The sequence below is a fragment of the Podarcis raffonei genome, chromosome 9 (genome assembly GCF_027172205.1).
Source record: "Podarcis raffonei isolate rPodRaf1 chromosome 9, rPodRaf1.pri, whole genome shotgun sequence".
In the NCBI taxonomy this organism is placed as follows: Eukaryota; Metazoa; Chordata; class Lepidosauria; order Squamata; family Lacertidae; genus Podarcis; species Podarcis raffonei.
This window is the reverse complement of record NC_070610.1, coordinates 25,168,845-25,190,367: the sequence shown is the minus strand read 5'-3', so window position 1 is coordinate 25,190,367 and position 21,523 is coordinate 25,168,845. Positions and strand designations below refer to the sequence as shown.

The 21,523-nt window shown below is 39.8% G+C and overlaps 1 protein-coding gene across 8 annotated transcripts in view; it reads left to right on the top strand.

The window, feature by feature from the left end:
• FRYL (FRY like transcription coactivator) overlaps positions 1–21,523 on the top strand; it is a 145,391-nt gene that overhangs the window by 57,117 nt on the left and 66,751 nt on the right. For 6 of the 8 annotated variants that reach the window (XM_053403636.1, XM_053403637.1, XM_053403632.1 and 3 more), the window contains 14 exons: positions 2,813–2,866; positions 3,858–3,997; positions 4,368–4,464; positions 5,656–5,735; positions 6,846–6,926; positions 7,833–8,001; positions 9,085–9,177; positions 10,602–10,700; positions 11,188–11,289; positions 14,287–14,331; positions 17,920–18,023; positions 18,157–18,265; positions 18,994–19,080; positions 20,155–20,326. In XM_053403636.1, coding sequence (XP_053259611.1) covers positions 2,813–2,866; positions 3,858–3,997; positions 4,368–4,464; positions 5,656–5,735; positions 6,846–6,926; positions 7,833–8,001; positions 9,085–9,177; positions 10,602–10,700; positions 11,188–11,289; positions 14,287–14,331; positions 17,920–18,023; positions 18,157–18,265; positions 18,994–19,080; positions 20,155–20,326 — 1,432 coding nt within the window. The remainder of the gene's footprint in view (positions 1–2,812; positions 2,867–3,857; positions 3,998–4,367; positions 4,465–5,655; positions 5,736–6,845; positions 6,927–7,832; positions 8,002–9,084; positions 9,178–10,601; positions 10,701–11,187; positions 11,290–14,286; positions 14,332–17,919; positions 18,024–18,156; positions 18,266–18,993; positions 19,081–20,154; positions 20,327–21,523) is intronic. The other 2 variants (XM_053403638.1, XM_053403635.1) reach the window with 1 other exon arrangement.

Below are 21,523 nucleotides of genomic sequence, written 5' to 3'. Positions count from 1 at the left end.
TGAACATCTTTAACTGCAAAATCTGTAAATGCCACATCATATTAGAACTACTGTGTATCTCAGTTGAGTAACCATGAGTGCTTCTTATTCCAGTTTAATGTAAATATGTTCAGAATTTATGATTAGCCATGACCCCACTCTCATAGGGATGTATTCAACTAACTTTTACCTACTGATATTATTCATGGTCTACTTTGTCTAAAACGTGGGTGGCGCTGTGGGTTAAACCACAGAGCCTAGGGCTTGCCAATCAGAAGGTTGGTGGTTTGAATCCCCGTGACAGGGTGAGCTCCCATTGTTCAGTCCCTGCGCCTGCCAACCTAGCAGTTCAAAAGCACGAAGTGCAAGTAGATAAATAGGTACCTCTCCAGCGGGAAGGTAAACGGTGTTTCCATGCGCTGTTCTGGTTCGCCAGAAGCGGCTTACTCATGCTGGCCACATGACCCGGAAGCTGTACGCCGGGTCCAGTAAAGCGAGATGAGCGCCGCAATCCCAGAGTTGTCTGTGACGGGACCTAACGGTCAGGCATCCCTTTACCTTTACTTTGTTTAAACGTTAGTTAAATACAACCCATATGTTACACCACCTTCTCTGACATGACTGTGAGTTGATCAGAATCTTTTGCTTCCAATTTTTATTAACTGTAATTTAATGTTGTATCCAAATAGTAAAGTGTGGTTAATCTTAGCTATATTTTTTGGAGGAACCAAATAGCTCCACAACACAAGGTTTGAAATTAGATCGTTTCAAACAAGCCATCCAGTCTGTCAGGTTTAGACAAAGCATCAAGCTGTGATGGATCAAAAATGGAACAGAACACTTAACCCCTCTTTGCTGCCATACTGGAGGTGGAAAACAGAGGAAGAGCATGTGAGCACAAGATTTGCTGCAGCTTTTTCACGTTATGATTAGCCATCATTTTTATCATGATGTTCCAATGCAGCCACTATCTAAAACCACTGATCCACTGCTCCCTGATCCAGCTTTATTCTTCTAATATAAAGAGAGAGATAGAAGAAGCAAAGAACTGTGGCTACATTAACTAGAAAACAACTCCTGACTGCTTTATTTCTTTTATTTTTTCATACATACTATTAACTGTGACCCTGGAAATAATAATGGAATCAATATTTCAATGAGTTGAAAAATGTTTGTGGAGAATCTAGTATGTTCCTCAAGAGGCAAAAAACATGGGAAGGGGGGACCTGGTGCATATTGGCCGAACTGCTAGAACAAGTTGTGCTGCTCTTTCACAGCTGGCTGCTTTGGCATGTGCTGACTACAGTGATAGCAGCAGGGAGTGTCTGCTCTCGCTGTAGGAATTGTCAATAAAGTTGCATCCTAAAGGGAGATCGTACCTTGGCAAATGCATGAACAGAATATCAACAACAAAACCAATAATGAAAAGCAACTGGAAAACTGCTTTATGAAACAGCAGGGGCGGGATAGGCAATAATTCATACTGAATTCTCCCTCCCCTTCCCCATTTTGTATTTGTGTATTATTAAACAAACAAACAATGTAAAGACTTGTTTTCAGAATTCAAAGGAATGCTATGAGTGGCTTATCATGTGGAAAAAAAACACAAGGAGGAAAGGTAACAGGAATGTAATTCTCAGAATGGCAAACACTATGTTCTTCCTCATTCGGTCAGCATTGCAAAGGTCATACTGTCTTCTGACAAGGATAAGTGCTAATGGTTTTCTCTGCCCCTCATAGAATTGAAATGAAGCTTAGTGTAAGCTAAAACCAGCTAATTATGACCCTTCGTTGGTACAAACTGGCTTTTGGGGGGGGGGCATTTGTATAGAATTTTGTACTTGGTGTTTTCAATGTAATGCCCCCAGTGTACTTGTTAATTTTATTGTCCTACTATGCTCACTGTTTGTGGGCTTTTGTAGCTGTTTGTATAGTTCCTTGGAAAACCTAATATAGTCCTCAAAGCAGGGGTAGGGAACCATAGCACAGCCCCCGCCCTCTCTATCCAGTCTGAAATGTGTCCTTTAATGGCAATAATGCCTCTTGGGCAACTGGATGGAGGATGAAGGGATGTCCATTTGTGACTCCTCTAATATGCCTTCAATGTGGCTATTAAGTGAAATTTCTAAGAAGTGAAATAGAAGGGTTGCTAACTTTTTTCCCATAACAGGATCCTGCATTTTTAATGGGTTGCCAACTTTTGCTGGCTGTTGCTGCTTCTTTCTCTGTAACAACCAGTTCACTGGGTGACATTAGCTGGGGTGCATGCTGGTGCGTGTGAATTCTTGCCCTTATGAATAGTGTGTGATTTCTTATTTAATTAGGTTATTCTTCCTTCCTTCCTTTTTGCAGTGAGTTTAGCACTTTCAAATTTGCGTGATGAGAGAGTTATAGTTACAGCCTTCTCAAAAACTTCATCTAATTCAACAACAACAAAATCCCTTCCATTTTAACATTTTGTTTTAAGGGCTTTCTATGTTCACTCAATCTCTAAAATGCCTGGAAATTACAGCTGTTTAGGTTCACACCCTTTGCAGACATTTCATTTAGGCAATATTGATATAGTATGGTACCCTATTCCATGGTTAATTTCAGCTGCTTCACTGCATTGGAGCTGGATGGCTGTCAATGGCAGTGTGGTGGACCAAAGTCCCAGATTTGTCCGTGTGGAATAGACACATGGAGTGTATGCAACGATTGAAGTTACCATTCTACTTTACAAGTGCCCAACCAATCTGAGAAGAAGGCAAGGATAAGCCTGAATTATTTGGCATTTGGGGTGCTTGATCTGTTGGGTACAACTTGGTGCTTTAACTTACTATTCTAATTCTAGGAAAAGCTCTTGTCCAGATCTCTTCAGAGAGGTGAAGATCTTCAGTTTGACCAGGTTAGAGAAGCTTTCTGTTACAATTTGTTGCTTTCCTTGAAAATAGTTTTCGTCTCCATAAATTGGGCTAAAATTTGTCCAAAACATAAATGAAAATTTTAAAAAAACCAAATTAAACAAATGTTTAATTCACTTTTTAAAATTTACATTTGTGTTCCATTTTCAAATGGAGGGCATGGCAGAAGAAATCATAGAAGACTTTCAAAGACTAATATCTAATGGATGTGACTTAGTTAAGGATATTTTAATTCCTGTTGATGTTGGCCAATACAAGTGTGGCTGCACTTGTTGGTCAAATCTAGTTTTGGATTATTTCTTGTCTTGAAATTATTTTAGAGGTAGGACTTGTCATTCAGTTAGGAGCATCCTAAAACATATGAGGCTTAGTTGATCAATTAATCCATTAAAGTTGCATTAAAGCATGAGTTTTGAATTATTATTTTTTAAAAAAACACCTTGCTTTTTTAATCCCATTAATAAGCCACTGAGGTGCATGCACAGCTGTTAGCCAGACAAGGAGGGAAGCAATTTTAGGTGATTTTTGCCCTCACTTTTCAGCTCCTTGGTCCTGATTATACCTGCTCAAATCTGCTCCAAAGTGTTAGGGAAGAGATGAAAATTCCTTCCCATTCTGCTGATGGAAGACTTGCCACCAGCTGAGTGACATTGTTGGATGCAATCCTGTATCTTTAAAATAACAGGAAAGCAATGCTACAACATTAGTTCTGTCAACATTTGTGAAGACTGATTACTTACATTAGGGATGGGGAACCTGTGTCTCTCTGTATGTTCATGGACTCCCAACTCCCATTATGTACACGTTTATTTTTATTCAGGGTTGAAAAATGACAAAGCAAGGCTGTTGCAATATGTAGTGTTGATGTGTTACAGTACGTGTGTCATATCCCAAAAAAGTAAGAAGGGGGAATGCTGTGAAAAGATGCTGCATAAATAAAAGCACTTTATGCACCCAAACTTTTCCTCTTTACAGTTGATAAGCTCTATGAGCTCAGTAGCAGAGCACTGTCTCCCCTCCTTACTACGTACCTTGTTTGATTGGTACAAACGCCAAAATGGAACTGAAGATGAATCTTATGAGTACAGACCTCGATCCAGCACAAAATCCAAGGGGTGAGTGGATGTCTGTGATCATTACATTTAGGATCTAATGATTTCTTATGTTAAACTTGCTGCCTCAATAATTAAGCATTTCATCATGAATGATTTATTATTGTATAATTTCCAACTTTGCTTCTAAAAATAAAGTTGGTAGATTCACAAGAGTTTCCTCGTAGGTTTTTCCTTCATAACATTTTTCTTTTCTGCTACTATGAAATTCCAGATAGTGTGGAATAGCAGGATGGGGAGGGGCGCAACAGAGTGGAAAAGACTCACTTGACTGGTTGTGCCAACAAATGAAAAATATAAACCATAATATGCATCGTATAAATGTCTTTTTTAAGAGGAAAAGAGTCTTATGTTATGTTTGTTTTTGTTTCAGGGATGAGCAGCAGCGTGAGAGGGATTATCTACTTGAAAGGAGAGACTTAGCTGTAGATTTTATTTTTTGTTTAGTTTTAGTTGAAGTTCTAAAACAGGTAAGTGCTTTAAGTTTTGCAATCTATGCGCTGTCTTTAGTAATATTTTTTTATTTTAATTGTTTGATGAACTGAGTATTTGTGTAGTCTGCCTAAATGCTTATGTGCAAAAATGAGGCCTATGTAAGCAGAGGACACGTGATATTACAGTAATCCTTTTAGCTGTCCAAAACATTCTTTGCTTCCTAAGCTGTTTTCTCTTATACTGTACAATTTAGAATCTAGATCCATTAAATCAAATCTCCTATGTCAGTGAATAAAGAGATGCAAGTAGTAGGATATAGCTTCATTTATTTAGATCCCTGCTTTCCATTGTGGCACATGAGTTGGCAACTGCAGATCTGGACTACAGTACTGTGACACACTCTATGTGGGGCTTCCCTTGCAGCTGGTACAGAATGTCATTGCACAGGGCGGGGGGAGTGGCACTCCTTATCGGGTGCATCTCAAGCCGATGCTGAGGGGCTCTGCAATGACTGCCTATTAGCCACCAAGCCAGTTTTAAGGTTTTACTGCTTACATACAAAGCCCTAGGTAACACTGGGCCAGGTTGTCTCAAAAACTTGTCTTCCTCTCCTACTTCCCACAGCCTGATGATTATTGGCCTGTGGTAACATGGAGGTGGGTTTTTCCACCGGTGGCACGACTGATGAATGCTCTCCCTGCTGAAATTCGAGAGGCCCCATCAGTGCTGTCATCCCACCATCTCCTGAAAACACACCTATTTGGGCAAACATTTCCCTAAATTGAACATCTGATGTTGTTATTTTAACTGTTTTAATGGTTGTGCTTTTTAATTGTTTGTTTTATTGTCTATTTTGTTTAAGGATGTTTCATGTCCCAATGGATTTGTTATTGCCTACTTTAATTATGGATTGATTATATCAGTGGTGTCCAAACTTTTTTCAAAGAGGGCCAGGTTGTTAAGGTTTTTTTAGGATTTTACCCCAGGAAATAAACCGCCACAGGGGCCAGAGTAAACCAACCGGCGGACTGGATTAGGCCCCCAAAACGGACTTTCGACATGCCTGGATTATATAGTTGTAAACTGTTTGGAAGCCATTTTGGTGTATAAGTGATATAAAGCACTCTTCTCTGAGTTGATGTGTATTTATCTAATTAACATGCAAGTTATTTCCTGACACAACTTTAAGAAGTAATGTTTAGCAACATGTGCCTTCTGTGTTACAGATACCTGTTCATCCAGTGCCTGACCCTTTAGTTCATGAAGTTCTAAATTTGGCTTTTAAGCACTTTAAACACAAGGAAGGGTAAGCACATTTGGCAAAAAAATGTACATTTCTTTCAAAAATTCTGAACTTTGATTTGCTTACCCAGTGGACATTGGTCACAGTGGTATCACAGATAAAGATACACTATTGCAAATCTTCAGGTTTACGATGTGAATATATTTTTTAAATTGTTACTGGTTTGCTAATTTTTAATTACATTTTTGTTAAGTAGTATTTCCAAAATCTAATAAGGCGTAGATGTAACATAAAGGGATATACAAGAAAGATTATATTGCTTATTTATAATGATGCCAAAAGCAACTTGCAGAAGTTTAGCCCAATTTCAAATAAGTTCTGTTTGTATCCTTATTACGTTCCATTTATTTAGATCCTAATCTGAAGCCTAAAAGGAAATTCCTTTGAAATCAGTGTGGCTTTGAACCATTTTACATATGATAAGATCCCTACTTCTTTGTAGAGAATGACAGATAAAATGTGTGTGAATATTAGTTTTTTGGTGCATTGTGTACACCATTATTCTATGGAGCCAACTATGCAGTACTTGTTATCAAATGTAATTGTCAGTACATAGGTTGCCAGCCTTATTTACTACTACATGGAAGTGCATCCTGTGTAGAAATTCACCACAATTCTTTTAATCTTTAGTAGGGATGGGCAACTTTTTTCTGTCAGGGTTGGATTTCCTGTAGCAGGCCAGTAATGGGTGGAACTGAATACAGTTATGGGTGGGTGGACCTTCTCCCTCCCACCCCTCCTTCCATTTCCACTCTGTGGAATGCCAGATAAAATTTCTTGCTAGAAATCCAAACTATGCTTGCATACGACTTTTGAAACTAGCTCAAGGGCTGCAGATTGCCCTCCCTGATCTATAACTATAAACCTCAGTTACAAGTTTGAGCTTGAATATTGTCATCAGTGTGGCAGTGCAAATATAATTTTGTTCTCTCCTGCCTCTATCTATCCATATATATATATATATATATATATATATATATATATATATATATAACCTTCCTTCTAGTAGATGGTGTATCTCTTATCATTGTGCACAGCATTGTATCAGTTGTAGCCATTACTGAGTAGTAAGAAGTTTGTAGTTTTTATTTGTGTACTTCCTTCTATTCACAGGTATTCAGGAACCAACACTGGGAATGTGCATATTATTGCAGATTTATACGCAGAAGTAATAGGGGTTCTTGCGCAATCAAAGTAAGTTGCTCTTTTTACACGAGGTTTCCAAGATTTGGAACATTCTCCTTTGTGACTCATGTTCACATGGAAATTTTCATGAGTGGTGATTGAAGGTTGTGTGCATCCTTATCTTAACAATAGCATCTAAATATGTGACATCTTGTGACAGCAGTTCATTGCCAGATTGTTAGATATATTCCCATAGCAGCTTCTCTGTTGAAGTGCTTCCTATTTTGAATAGAAAACATGTTTTTTTTAAAACAGATGGCAGTATTAAAGGTGCAAACGAGTTCTTAGAACACTTGAAAAGTAACCCTGGTTCACGTATCACTTGAAACTATCATTCAAAAGTGCGCACTGCTCAGCTGTGGTGCTCCTGCCTCTCCACTTCCCGCTTCAACATGCTGAGAGGAAATAGGGCAAAGGCCAACTTGCCATTACAGATGAATCAGTGCTTGTGCTTTGTTTCTCTCCGAACAAACCACATTGGTAAATCAAGATTTGTTCTTTGTTTACCACTGTGGTTTGTTAGGAGAGAAACGAACCACAAGTTCTGGTTTGCCCATGAAGGCAGCCCATCCTCCAGCTTGTTTCCTCCATGACACACTGAAAAGAAGGAGTGGGGTGGCACTAAGCCCATTCTTTTGAGCAGCATAGAGTAGCACTCAGATTCTTCACAGCGAACCATGGTTTCATTCAATGTATGGTTTAATGTGATCTGAGAACTGGACCACAGTAGAATGGTAGGGAAAGGACACCTGTTGAGGAGCAGTCCCAAACTCTTTCCCAGATTGTCCAAATGGCCCATGGCTACCCAGCTTTTTAATGGCAGCGCATAATACATATGGACCAGAAAATCTGTTTTTAATATAAATAATCTAAAGAATATTGAACAGCCTTTGTGTCTGCCTTTCCACGATCTAGGTTTCAAGCTGTCAGAAAGAAGTTTGTCACAGAATTAAAGGAACTGCGACAAAAGGAACAGAGTCCTCATGTGGTACAAAGTATCATCAGCTTAATTATGGGGATGAAGTTTTTCAGAGTAAAAATGTATCCTGTAGAAGATTTTGAAGCATCGTTTCAGTTCATGCAGGTAAATTATTTTATTTTATTTTACTTCTTTTGCGCCCTCAGTGTGAACAGCACTTAACAGATCACAAGAGCACAGGTCTCTGCCCCTGAGGAACTTACTATCTGAAATTAGACACAGGAGATATTGAAGTGGAAGAATATTTAACCTGAGTCAGTTGATTAGCGCGTGGTGCTGATAATTTCAAGGTTTCAGGTTCGATCCCCATATGGGACAGCTGCATATTCCTGCATTGCAGGGGGTTGGACTGGATGATCCTCTACAGCAGGGGTCAGCAAACTTTTTCAGCAGGGGGCCACTCCACTATCCCTCAGAACTCGTGGAGGGCCGGACTATATTTTGAAGCGGGGGTGTGTGTGTGAATGAATTCCTATGCCCCACAAATAACCCAGAGATGCATTTTAAATAAAAGGGCACATTCTACTCATGTGAGAACACGCTGATTCCCGAACCGTCCATGGGCCGGATTGAGAAGGCAATTGGGCCAGATCTGCCCCCCCCCCCCGCAGGGGCCTTAGTTTGCCTACCCATGCTCTACATTTCTATAATTTTATGTGATTGTTTCCATAGCATGTGCTTAGCTACAGGCTTTGTATCTAGGTTGCTGAGCTAATGACTTCACAAAAAGCAGGTTTTGAGGAGGGATTTGAAGAAAGAGAGGTAGAAAAAGAGTCCTTTAAGCAGGGAAGCAATTCCAAGCATATAGGCCTGTGAAGGAGAAAGGGTAGAGTTTTTGAGGGGGGAGGAGACCTTTGGAGGCTGGGGGTGGTGAAATTTGAGGACTGAAGGTCATGGACAGGATTCTTTTGTAGTCTTCTAAAACGTTAGGGATTGATCCTTGGACATTTTACATTTAAAGCATGTCCTGTATTGCTGAGCCATGCACCTTCCCATAAAACAGCATGGAGAACCTGCTGCTCCTAATGGTTCCGTGTCAGAGCTTTATTGGGCTCAATTGATTTGCAGCTAATGCATACTAAATGTTGGCACTGCATAGCCACATTTGTTTTTAAAAGGCCAGTGTTTGGATTTCTCATATATGAACATGGGAAGCTCTTCATAACCTGTCAACTTGTTTTCTTACAGGAATGTGCACAGTACTTCTTGGAAGTAAAAGACAAAGACATTAAGCACTCACTGGCTGGTTTGTTTGTAGAAATACTCATTCCTGTTGCTGCTGTAAGTAGATTTCATTCTTCCACAGAAGAAGAGTGGTGTGTGTGTGTGTGTGTGTGTGTGTGTGTGTGTGTAAGCACGTGCGCACATGTTTTCTTCCCCCATTTGACTGTGTTGCTCAGGCAAAGATCTGGTTCGTGTGTAATAACAGTAAGCCAAAATATGGCTTAGCATGAATGCACAATCATGAGAGTTTCTGGAAAGGAGATTGTAGCTAATGTGCTTCTACGTCTGCCACCCCTTGCGCTGCGCTGCTGTGAACTAAGCCATATCATCTGAACCTAGGCTCATGGTTTGTCTAGTGTACGCAAACTACAAACTGTAAACCTTGGTTTGCAAGTTTTGTTTACAGCTCATGATGTATCTAAAGCAAGATAAGCCACAAGCATAGGTTCAGACAACTCACTAAGCCAAATCATGACATAGCGCAGCAGAAGGAGAAGCAAAATGGCCACAATATTCTCTCCAGGAGGCTTCCCGCTCACAGATTCACACTAACTCATAGTTTAACTTAGTGTTACATGTGAACCAGCTCTGTTCTTCATGACATACCAGTGGTTATTGTGGGTCTGTTCAGGCCTGCAGGTGTATGCTTTAAAGTATGGTGGGAATTAATCCAAAGTTAGTTCAGTTGTCTCAAACCTTCCATTAAACCTGTAAACAAAAGAAGACCAAAGCATTACCTCTCTTACAAATTTGGTGTAATAAATAATATTTTTTCCTTTTCCCTTTTTGATGAATCTAAATGAAAGCAAAATCATTTTTACAAAATTGTACATATTTTAAAAATCTTTGTAAAATAGAACTCTTTTGATTCAGGATCTTAAAAAAAGTATTGTTTGTTTATGTATGTGGATGCATGCAAATTTCAGCTGATGTCTTGATTAAAACCAACTAAAAGATCTTGATAGCCTTATTATAAATGCACCTGCCTCTTTAGAGATTGCATACTAAGACAACCTAGTGAGAGTCTTGGCCATATGTGGAGCCATACCATGGGGATAAAGTAGGATCTGATCCAAGCTGTAGCATATATCATTATTTCTAGGTATCAGCCAGGTGTGTCAGGGTGATCCAGCACTTTAAAAATGCACTACAACTTAGATAAGATCCCTTCCTCTTCCCAGTCCTGATTAGCGGATTGGAATGAAGCATACAAGAACCTGTGATTCAGAATCACTTTTCTCCATTGATAGGGTTGTATTATTTTTAAACCTAATTACATGTAAATGTTCATTGCTTGACTAACTTTATTGCTGCATGATTTATTGCACATTCATTTCATATGAGCCACAAGACTTAAATGAAATCTGTAAGGTGATTTTAAATGGTTATTTCTCAGAGCCTTTTCTCATGTTGTGAATTTCAGTGTCTTTGTTTCCTTTTCTAAAGAGTTCTTTCTGGTCTATTTCTTTATTTGACATTAGGCTGTTAAAAATGAAGTGAATGTGCCATGTCTGAAAAACTTTGTGGAAATGCTTTACCAGACTACCTTTGACCTGAGCTCAAGAAAGAAGCATTCATTGGTATTTGAAAGTGTTTATGTTTTGAGTATTTGTCCAGAACTCATGCATGCAATTTAGCAAAGTAGCATAGAATCATAGAATTGTAGCCTTGGATGGGACTCTGTGGGTGTTATAGTCCAGCTTCCTGCAATGCAGGAATCTCAACGTGCAGCCCCCCATTCAATTTGAAACCCTACTGAGCCCCACTTAGCTTTGCAAATGTGCTAGCAGTTTTAATGCAGCACCACTAGGAGGTTAGTAGTCACACAGATATCAGGAATGGCCAGCGACATAGGACTCAGAAGTTGAATGACTGAGAAGTAGAGCAGTAAGCTGTAGTCTATTTGATTTGAGGATTGTTTGATTTATTCCCCCCCCCCCCAAGTTTAGTGAAACAGCTTTTTAAACCGCAGAACTCCGTAACTCCGTATGGAAATCTTTCAATTATTCTCTTAGGTACTGTAATTCTGAAAGATAAATCTGACAAGTTCTTTTCCTCCTCAAACAGGCTTTGTATCCACTGATCACCTGTTTGTTGTGTGTCAGTCAGAAGCAGTTTTTTTTAAATAATTGGCATATCTTCCTGCAGAACTGTTTGTCCCATTTAAAGGTAAGGACAATTCTCTTAATATTTATGAATGTCTGTGTGTGAGTGCAGCAGACCTCCACCCATGCAGCAGAACCTTTTGCAGCAATAAAATACCATTGGTAAATAACTTTATGACACTTCCCCTTTATCGTCATGTTTAGCAAAATAAATCAAATCTGCATAATTTCAGTCCTGATTCTCTGTGATTTTATTTCCCGCTTTATCAATAACTGTGTATTTCCTTGATATAATATCTTTACCTGCGAGTTCATTATATAATAGAGATTTAAAATCTGTCAGATTCCTCCTAATCTCATGCCTTTGAATCATAATCATGAGTTGTATCTGTTGAAACCCATTGACTAACTTAAACCCATTGATTTCACTGGGTCTGCTTTGAGTATCACTTAGTTGGATACAACAACATATTCCTAGCTTTGTAAATATCAATGTTAGATATAAATTCCAGAAATTTTTATTTACTCTGATCAAATGTCAAAAAGCTACATGCATTAATTTTGAGATACGTTACTTTCCACCCAGTAAAATTACTTATTCCATAAAATCAGAGTAAACTTGAAGAGATTCAGGTGAAATTTCTGGGATAAAGATCCAGATATTTAGACCAGATTTTAACAATACTTGATACTGTTTTGCTTATCTTCTTGTTGTTTTTAAAATACAATATTTTCAAGAAAAATCACATTCCTTCTTGCTCTACATCATGTCTTTCCTTCCATTCTTTCTTCCACCAATGCACAATTCTTATGTTGGTGCCTGCAATCCCTCTAACCTCAGTTTCTGCATTTTATTAAGGCCAATTCTTTGGTGATTAAGAGGTGATTAAAAATGTTTGACTCTTACTGAGTAAGTTCTGTGGAATGGGAATCATTAAAGCCAGGAAGATGAAAATAAATTTTGGGAGGACTTTCATTTTAATTACTGAAATTCTACCAAACCAAGAAACTATATTTGTTCCAATGTTGTGAATTTTTCCATCTGCTTAATTTGATTAGTCTAAATAACGTATGCATTGAGATCCTAGCTATTTGCAAGTTAACTATTAAAGGTACACCAAGGCCCAGCCCAACTTAAATTGCTCAGGCAACAAACCATTCGTGACCAATTTATTATGCTCATGATCTTGGGGCCCTCTTGAGTGCTCCATGAGGCATGAATATCTGTCACTAGAGGGGGATATCGCCCTGTGCATGCATCAAAGTGCACTTTATGTTCACCCATCTAAGACAACAAGGGAGAGCATTCTACATGAAGAAATACACTAGCATCAGAGACTAGAATGGTTATGTATAAGATGGGTCTCCAGCATAATCTTGCCTTCCTACATGGTTTCTATATCACTTTGTTATAGAGAATGGTGTGGGTTCAGTCATATGGGCTTAGTAAACATGCCATTTCCATACTGTTAGGGTATGGTCCAAAGACTTGCTTACGGTGAAATTGGCCACAGTTGACCACTTTTGAGTCATGCTTATTTCAATGGAAGAGCTGAAAACATGTTTTCCCTGTTACTGAATTCAAAGGACTTCACAGGGTATATATATTTTCATTCCTTTGATAAAATGGATTTAACAAGAATTTTATGTTGTATACAGGCAAAATATTTAATGAATTTCTGCTGGTGATAGGTTGATGTTAACAACTGGAGTCTTGTATTTCATCTTGTTGTAGTGTTTCTTGCAGCTGCCTTTGTGAAAACTTCAGAATTGTACCTATGTTTTAAACTACATAAATAATAGTGAAACATGCAAAATCTAGCAGCTAGGTGTTTTCTTGTAGGATCATCTCCACATGTAATTTTATATCGTGTCAAGGTTTCGTCTATTTCCTTTACACATTTGCAGCTATTTTGCAATGTCTACTTTTTGTTTGTCTCTGTCTACTTGCTATTGAAGCTTTCTCTGTGTAGCATATAGAGGAGGGATGCTGGTATCTCTCACTTCTTTTATTTAGAAATACCCTTATTGCTGGCAATGGATGCATAAAATTTCTGTTGTTAGGGACTTTAATTAGAACTCATAAAGCATGTGTTTGATACTTTAACATAGTTTTGTTGACCCTTAACAACACAACATTTTATTATGGGGCTCTGTTCAACAGAAATGGCACATGACATTTACAGTACTAACTGTATATGAGGATTTAATCTCAGATTTCAAACTTTCAGACTAGAATTTACAACAATATTCCTGCTGTATATTGAGATTTTGATCTCTCTCTCTCTCCCTTTTTTTTGGTTGGCAAATGCCTATAACAATTTATTTGAATTTCTTCCACTTTCAGAAGTAATTTGAAAATATAAGGCGGGTTTTTATTTATGTTTTTAAAAAAACATATAGTGGTCCTTGGTGCTCTGGCTAATGGCAGAGACTAGAGTCTATCTTCCTTTGGTTCTGAAGCCCTAGGATAATGGGCAGCTGGTGCAGAGTGTTCTTCCTAGAAGGAGGAGTGAAGCAAATGGTCTGTAGCTCCTTTGGATCATGAATGAAGCTAGGTTGGTCATCCCTTTGGCATGATGTTCTTCCTGGAAAGCAGGAGTGGAGCCTTCAAATTGCCATGGCCACCTGACTAGTGGCAGAGACCAGAGTACGCTTGCCTTCAATTCTGCAGTCCGAGCTAATGAGCATAAGGCTGGGACAGAGTGGCATCAGTGTCTTCCTGGTGGCAGTAGTGCTGCCACTTACAGGGTGAGAGCAGGTACCTTTGGGTTGGAGGTGGCAACCTCACTACCCTCCTACTCCACCCTGTCTCTGTTCTGGTGAGCAACACCATTACCACTAGGAGGAGGAGGAAGAAGATGTTCTCCATCCCACACCACTACTGCAGGTAGCTGGCAGTGGTGTCTTATCTGCAAAAAGAAAAGTGTTTCTGCTGAATAGAGCCCCCGTAAGCAGCTTTCTGTTTGTGCTTTTTATTATTTTATTTTTTCATCTAACATGCATGTGCTTCCCGTTCTCATGTTTGTTATGTTTTGCTGTCTTGCATTGCTTTATTTAGATGCCATCTAACAACAGTATCAGAAAACAAATAGAAACTCTCCAGGTAAGTTAATATGTTGTATTAGCAAAGTAAGAAATAGCTTTGTCTGACTTATTTGGGGGGGTTGATTGTTGCATTGTATGTCCTCTTTGGTTGTATGCAAACTGCAATCACAGTGTGAAGAAGCAACTGCAGAAATAGTAGCTAATCTTTGAAAGGAAAATCAGGAGTAATTTAGTTTCAGTGGATAGAAGAAACAGCTGCACACGTGGTATAGTTTAATGCTAATTACATTCCTGTTGCACTTGTTAAAAATGCTTCATGTATGTGAGTGCACAAAGAAATAAGTTTTCTCTGGGGGGGGGGGGAGCTATGGCTTTCATACCACATTATCCCTTTCTCCTCTCCTTGTCAATATGAGAACATGTAGACCCTGCTAGGGGCATTGTAAGAATGAGGAGGTATGTGCATAATTTTTCATATCTGCATCCTCTGTTCCAGATATGGCACCCTGTGGCTCTCCAGATGCTCTTGGATTACACCTGCCGTTATATTTGACCACTGGCCATGCTGGCTAGTACTGATGGGAGTTGAGGTCCATCAACCTTTGGAGATCCACAGGTTCCCAATCTCTGCTCTATTCATCCCTGTGCTTTGGATTGAACTGAGCATTTTATGATGCCGAGCTCCCCGGTTCAGTGTGTGGCTTGTAAGTATAACGAGAAACCACCACCATTCATTATACGTAGTTGACTTGGATCAATTGCAGGGGAGTGAAGCAAAGCATGTTTACGTTAATCAAGAATGAAAACTACGTAACTTTATTTGTGGATCTGCTCTGAGCTTATTGAAAATATTTGAAAGACACCAGTGGGAGAATGGTATTGAGGACTGAACCAATATTGGCTTCCTTTTAATCTCTATTTCTTGGAATGCTGTTGTTTGCAGTGACTGAGTTTAGTTTCTAAAGGAAGAGTGGTTGCCCTTTGTCAAGGGCCACATTCTCTCAGGGATAATCTATCTGCTGCATGCCAGCAGTAGGTGGGGCCAGAGTCACCTGATGCCCCCATATCATCACTGCCTTCTCTCTCTCTCTCTCTCTCTCTCTCTCTCTCTCTCTCTCTCTCTCACACACACACACACACACACACACACACACACAATTCATTTATTCTTCATTCATTTTCTTCCTGCCACACATCAGTTTATCCATTCACATACACAAGCACACACCCCATTCATCCATCGTCTGTTCTGTCTCTTACGTACACCCCATCCATTCTGATTCTCTTCCATTGTACATGTACGTGCACATAAAAAACAAGACACATATGTCTCACAGTAATCCATTCATTCTCTCTTACACGCCCTTCACCCATTCTCACAGGCATGAACACACACTCCATTCATCAATAATGTATTTGTTATCTCATTTCAAGTTTTAATGTTAAAGAGTGAACTAATGTGGAAACTAAGTAGGTACAACTTAGGACTAGATATTGTACAATTCTTCCCTGTAGTACATAGTGGAGCAGAACCTGCTGGGATTAAGTGAATCATGGAGTCAGTTGCTTTACACGTGCCTTGTTGGCTGGTGTCTCCCAAAGAGAAATAATGCTAAGTAGGCAGATTTCTTAATTTGCTCAGGAGTTAAATACATTGCTAGAGAGCAGCAGGAGCTTGGAGCTTGCTTGTTGTTGCCCACATCAGGTGCTGAGGCCTCTTAATAGCTCCCACTCTCCACCTGAAGCCTTGCAGACAACATTAGAAAGCTAGCAGCTTGCTAAGCTATTGAGCGTTCAGATCCCCCCCTTTGCCCCCTAAACCGATAAGGTCTTTTCTGCTCTGCAGTGAATGACTGCCCATGAATTTTTATGAAGTAAGAAAAATTAATACTCTTCTTCTTGAACATGTTAAGTGATGTACCTGATGGATTGCTATTCTGAATGATTCTTCTAGAAGAGGGATAATAGCGTATGTTTTTGAGAGAAGCCTAACCAGAATGAAAACGTGTTAGCACTGGCTTCATTTTGTTCCAGGAGCTTGTCCCTCCTAAGGAAAAACATGAAAAAGGAAGAACTGTCAACTATTCTGTGTTGGCAGAACACTGGGGGACCTTAGCTGTTTTCATTTAATTTTGCAAACAAAGAGCTATTTCTTCACCCCCCCCAAACATTTGCTAAAATAGTTACCTAAATTTTCACTATTTACTCTTTGGTGATAAATGCCTTATTTTGGTGGGTGTCTTTTGTCAGAGAGAGGTTCATCAGACTGAAGTGAGCTGAAAATGGAGAAAAGTAACCTCTAATTAATTTACCCCACAGTCCCCCCAATGCATTAGTATGTATGTAACTATAATAGTGTAGGGTTGAATCCAAACTAAGGTAGCTATACTTAAAATTTCAGTGCAGCTGAAGTTGGAGTTAACTCCTCTGGTTGATTTCAGTGATACCTAAGTTCAGCTAACATAGTTTGGGTCCATCTAATGGTTCCTAACTCTGGTATGTGCAGGTGGGTGATCAGAGCAAGCAAATAACGACAAGAAATGGTGAACAAGGAATGTGTGATTTAAACATACCAGGGCTTTGCACAACAAAGTCAGCATTGAGAACTAGTGAGGTTGTCTCAGTGTGAATGTGATACGTATGTATAATAATTCTAACCAAAGGACTTCCACCAAAAATATGGTTGCTAAATTACAACTGCTATGTGAAACCTGGTCCCCTATAGCTCTCCATATCAGGCTTCCTAGCCAAAAGCCTCCCACATTCTGAAATGTCGTTTGTGTGTCAGAACTCTATAGTATCATTTCCAATAAGAAGTAGCTTATTGGTGAGCCAGTGAAAGAGAGCCCTGTGGAGTTAAGAGTACAGGGAGCAAGGGAGGTAAGAATTGTAAGACACTCCTTCACTGGCTCAGAACAACTAATAAGCTGTTCCTGTGATTGTTTCCTTAGATGTAAGTCCCATGCAGTTTTGGGACTTAATCTCAAGTGCGCTTGCACCCTAAGGCTACAATTCTGTGCACACATATTTGGGAGTAATTTTCATAGAACCTATTAACCAGGACCGGACTGAAAGCAGTTGTGTTGTGGAAGGAACAGACAGCTTTTATTCTTGGCAAAAGAGAGGGGAAGAGGAATGCTCCTGCTTCCAGTGCACGTGGCACTTCCATTCTGGCTACAACATAGCCCCCATGCACCTGAAAGTAGAAGAGACCAAGACAGTCTTACTGGAGGGAAATGGGGAGTGGGTGCTTCAGCCAGCTCAGAATACCACTCCTGCCTTCCTAGAACCTGCACTCAGATTCTACTAGTACAGTTTTCATGGGATGGGGTGGAGAAAGTGCTCTGGCTCTTGCTCTTGCTCGCTGAGTGTTGTAGAAGGGCAGGCCTGTGATTATCCTTCTGCTTTGCATCAGTGCTTATGTCACATCGTCATTTCCCAGAAGCCCTGTGTGGCAGCCGGTGCATCATACATATGCTGTTTGTGGTAAGGGCTCTTGGTCACAAATGTATTACAGCATAGATTTCCAATAATGAAATGTAAGCTATTTAAATTAGTGTTTTAATAGTGTTTTTAAAATATCCATTCCAAATGAAGTCCTATACATAACATAATATTTCTCTTTTTTAAATTATTTTTTTAACAGAATAAAGATCCCAAAATGTCTCGAGTTGCACTGGAATCGCTGTATAGATTATTATGGGTTTATGTTATTAGAATAAAATGTGAAAGCAACACTGTGACACAAAGGTAAGCGGTTTGGTTCAGTATATTTGAAACCTTTGTAACTTTTTCCTTCAAATTGAAAAGTACCGTGACTATTTTATGATAATGCTCTTGCTGGGTTTTCTCAATGCAGCTCTCTCAATTGTTTCCTCTGCAGCCGCCTCATGAGCATTGTATCGGCACTTTTCCCAAAAGGCTCTCGCAGTGTGGTCCCTCGAGACACACCTCTGAACATATTTGTAAAAATTATTCAATTCATTGCTCAGGTGAGCCCTTGTGCAGTTTGTTTCAATGCACAGTAACACTCCTGTTTTCAAATCTGCCACCTTTCCATATTGCCTACCAAAGAACCTGCTGCAGTTTCAGAGAACTTACAAACATGTTATAGGATGCACATTTGCTTTATGTTGGTCTGTTAGGCATTATTGAGCTGAAAAGGAAGCCTAGAACACACTAGGTGCTCCCCTTTGATTTCATGTAGCAGGGATAGTCAGTGGTGATAGGCAAGCTGTCTTTGAGTGAAGCCTGTCTGCCATCTTCATTGAGGAACCCATAATAAACCTCTGAGAAACCCCATGGTTCCACAGAGTACAATTTGAAAACCACTGCTCTAGCCACGGCAGTCTGCTGTTGCTTTTTGACAAGAACAAGAGCAAAATCCTTCCTTTGCATAACTCTTATTTGCCAAAAGAGTTGGCAGGCTTGCAAGATACACACACACACATCACTGTTTTGAATACATCACTAGAAACGCTTTTTTCCTGTAGTAGAGCATTTAAAAACAATCTACATTTGAAAAGCTTACTGCTTTCAAATAATTTGCATTAAAATAAAAACAATACTGGTACACTGCATTATAGAGAATTCACTTGAGAATAGTAACTAGTTTTGAGCCAGTTATCCTAAAACACAAAGCTCTAATATTCACTTTATTGGCTTTGATTATGTGCTACAGTTTACGAAAAGTCTTACAAAGACATGATTTTCTTCATAGGAACGCTTGGATTTCGCAATGAAAGAAATCATTTTTGATCTTCTCAGTGTTGGGAAATCACCTAAAACCTTCACTATTAATCCAGAGGTAAAACAAAATTGGAGCTAAAAATAATTGTTGTGTTTTTAAGTTTGTTTGTAAGGCAGTCAATTTCATATGCAGTTCTGAAGCAGGTTCACAGCAGTGCATTTCCTTAGAAATTCTAGAACTTTGCCAATGTTTTCAGACAATTCAGATCTAGAATCTGTCTACAGTCTTTATATTCTTGAGCATATATGCTCCTAATCCATGTAGGCAGGACTAGTTTGACTGCATATTTGTCTGCCAGGTGCTGGGTTGGTACAAGCATGCAATGTGTCCTTTTGGGATTGACTTGCACAGGAACCTGATTTGAGGCTAACCAGTGGGTTAGCCGGGACGCAGGTGGCGCTGTGGGTAAAACTACAGTGCCTAGGGCTTGCCGATTGTATGGTCGGCGGTTCGAATCCCCGCGGCGGGGTGAGCTCCCGTCTTTCGGTCCCAGCTCCTGCCCACCTAGCAGTTCGAAAGCACCCCTAAATGCAAGTAGATAAATAGGTACTGCTTTATATCAGGAAGGTAAACGGCATTTCCGTGTGCTGCGCTGGTGCCGGCTTGCCAGAGCAGCTTCGTCACGCTGGCCACGTGACCCGGAAGTGTCTCCGGACAGCGCTGGCCCCCGGCCTCTTAAGTGAGATGGGCGCACAACCCTAGAGTCGGACACGACTGGCCCGTACGGGCAGGGGTACCTTTACCTTTACCTTTAATGGGTTAGCCAACCTGGTGTCCTTGAGATGTTATTGGATTACAACCTTCATTATCCCCAACCATTGGCCATGCTGGCTGAGGCTCATGGGAGTTGTAGTCTTATCGGCATCTGGAGGACATCACATAGGCCACTCCTGGTTTACTCAATAGAACCCTTGAGTTTTGATATCTTCTTTAGAATACATTATTTTGCAAAGGTTAGCAAACTTTTAATGGTTATTTAGTAAGATGTTTTGTGGAGATGTTGATTTTAAATGTTTGGCCTGTTGAGCACTTCCTCTGCAGAAGGAGAGAAGAATATTCATATTGTAAAATGTAACTTAACATGAGTTGCAATAGCATGCCTAGGTTGCTAATAAATGTTCCCCTCTGCAGAGAATGAATATAGGGCTCAGAGTCTTCCTTGTGATAGCAGACAGTTTACAACAGAAGGACGGCGAACCACCTATGCCAACTACGGGTGTTGTACTTCCCTCAGGAAACACCCTCCGGGTCAAGAAAATTTTTCTCAATAAAACTCTGACAGATGAAGAAGCAAAAGTTATAGGTTAGTCGGTGATGGTATTGAAGGGGAAGAATGGAATGTATAAGAATCATAATGGTACAAAAAAGCGGGGTTTTATTTCTTAACAAATCTAATAGTGCATTTTAAAATTAAATCAGCCTGTGGATCATATTTTTTATTACTGCAAGGGCCAGTAGAAGTGCATATCTTGCACGATACAATACGATAATATTTATTGTCATTGTCCCATACAGAACAATGAAATTGAAAAAATCTACATCAGACATTCAAAAACCAACAAGCCTGCTATCCCAGCCTGGTTAACCCCCTAAGAACCCTGATACCCCATAATTAAATACAATATACCCCCATATTCAATCCATAAAGCGTCATTGAAGAGCAGTGTACAAGTATAATTAATGGATAATAAAAAGTGGAAATATGAACCATGCATTCCTTTCTCTTGCTCAGAGCTTTCCAGTTTAAGAGCTAGAAACTTCTCATACGCATCCATACCCATTCATTCTCTGACTGTCAGTCCTTAACGTAGCCAAAGCCAGAACCCCTAACCAGATTAGGTTCTCAGTCAGGACAAAGAAGTGTGATTACCTGACTGGGAAACCCAGGAACTTGTAAATATAGGGCAAGGGAGAGATGGGGGCAAACCTGATGATCAGGTTTCTGCCAGAAACCCCCTCCCATAATGTGACATAACCCTGATGTATTTGTGATGTGTGCATGATGCTTCACTAAGTGTGTTATGGGTATAAGGGAAAACTTATAAAAGTTGGAGCTATCCTTTGTTCAAGGCTTCTTGCTGCTTCTTCCATGTGGTGGGTGGATGGGTGGAAGTCCTGTTGCAAGAGTCTTTGGAATAAAGATCAGGCCTACAGCCTGCTGCTTTGCTCCTATATTCCTGGCTAGTGTCTTTGTCAATCCAAGTGAGCCCAAGGATTTTCCAATAAAAGTGTGTGTGTGTGTGTGTGTGTGTGTGTATGCGTGTGTATGCACTGCATTTTTTTGTGCACATGTAGTTCTTAAAAAGTACACTACAAGTGCAAGAAAAATCTGAGATCCCTGAGAATAGAGAGTTTTATGGCTTCAAGTTGACCTTCAGGGCACAAAATTATATCAGGAACACACCCCACCTAGTTGGAGGGACCTGTGTGGCATCCACAAGTTTTTGTTTGACTACCAAGATATCTCTGTTCTAAAAGATTAGCCTGTCCCAAGGCTAAT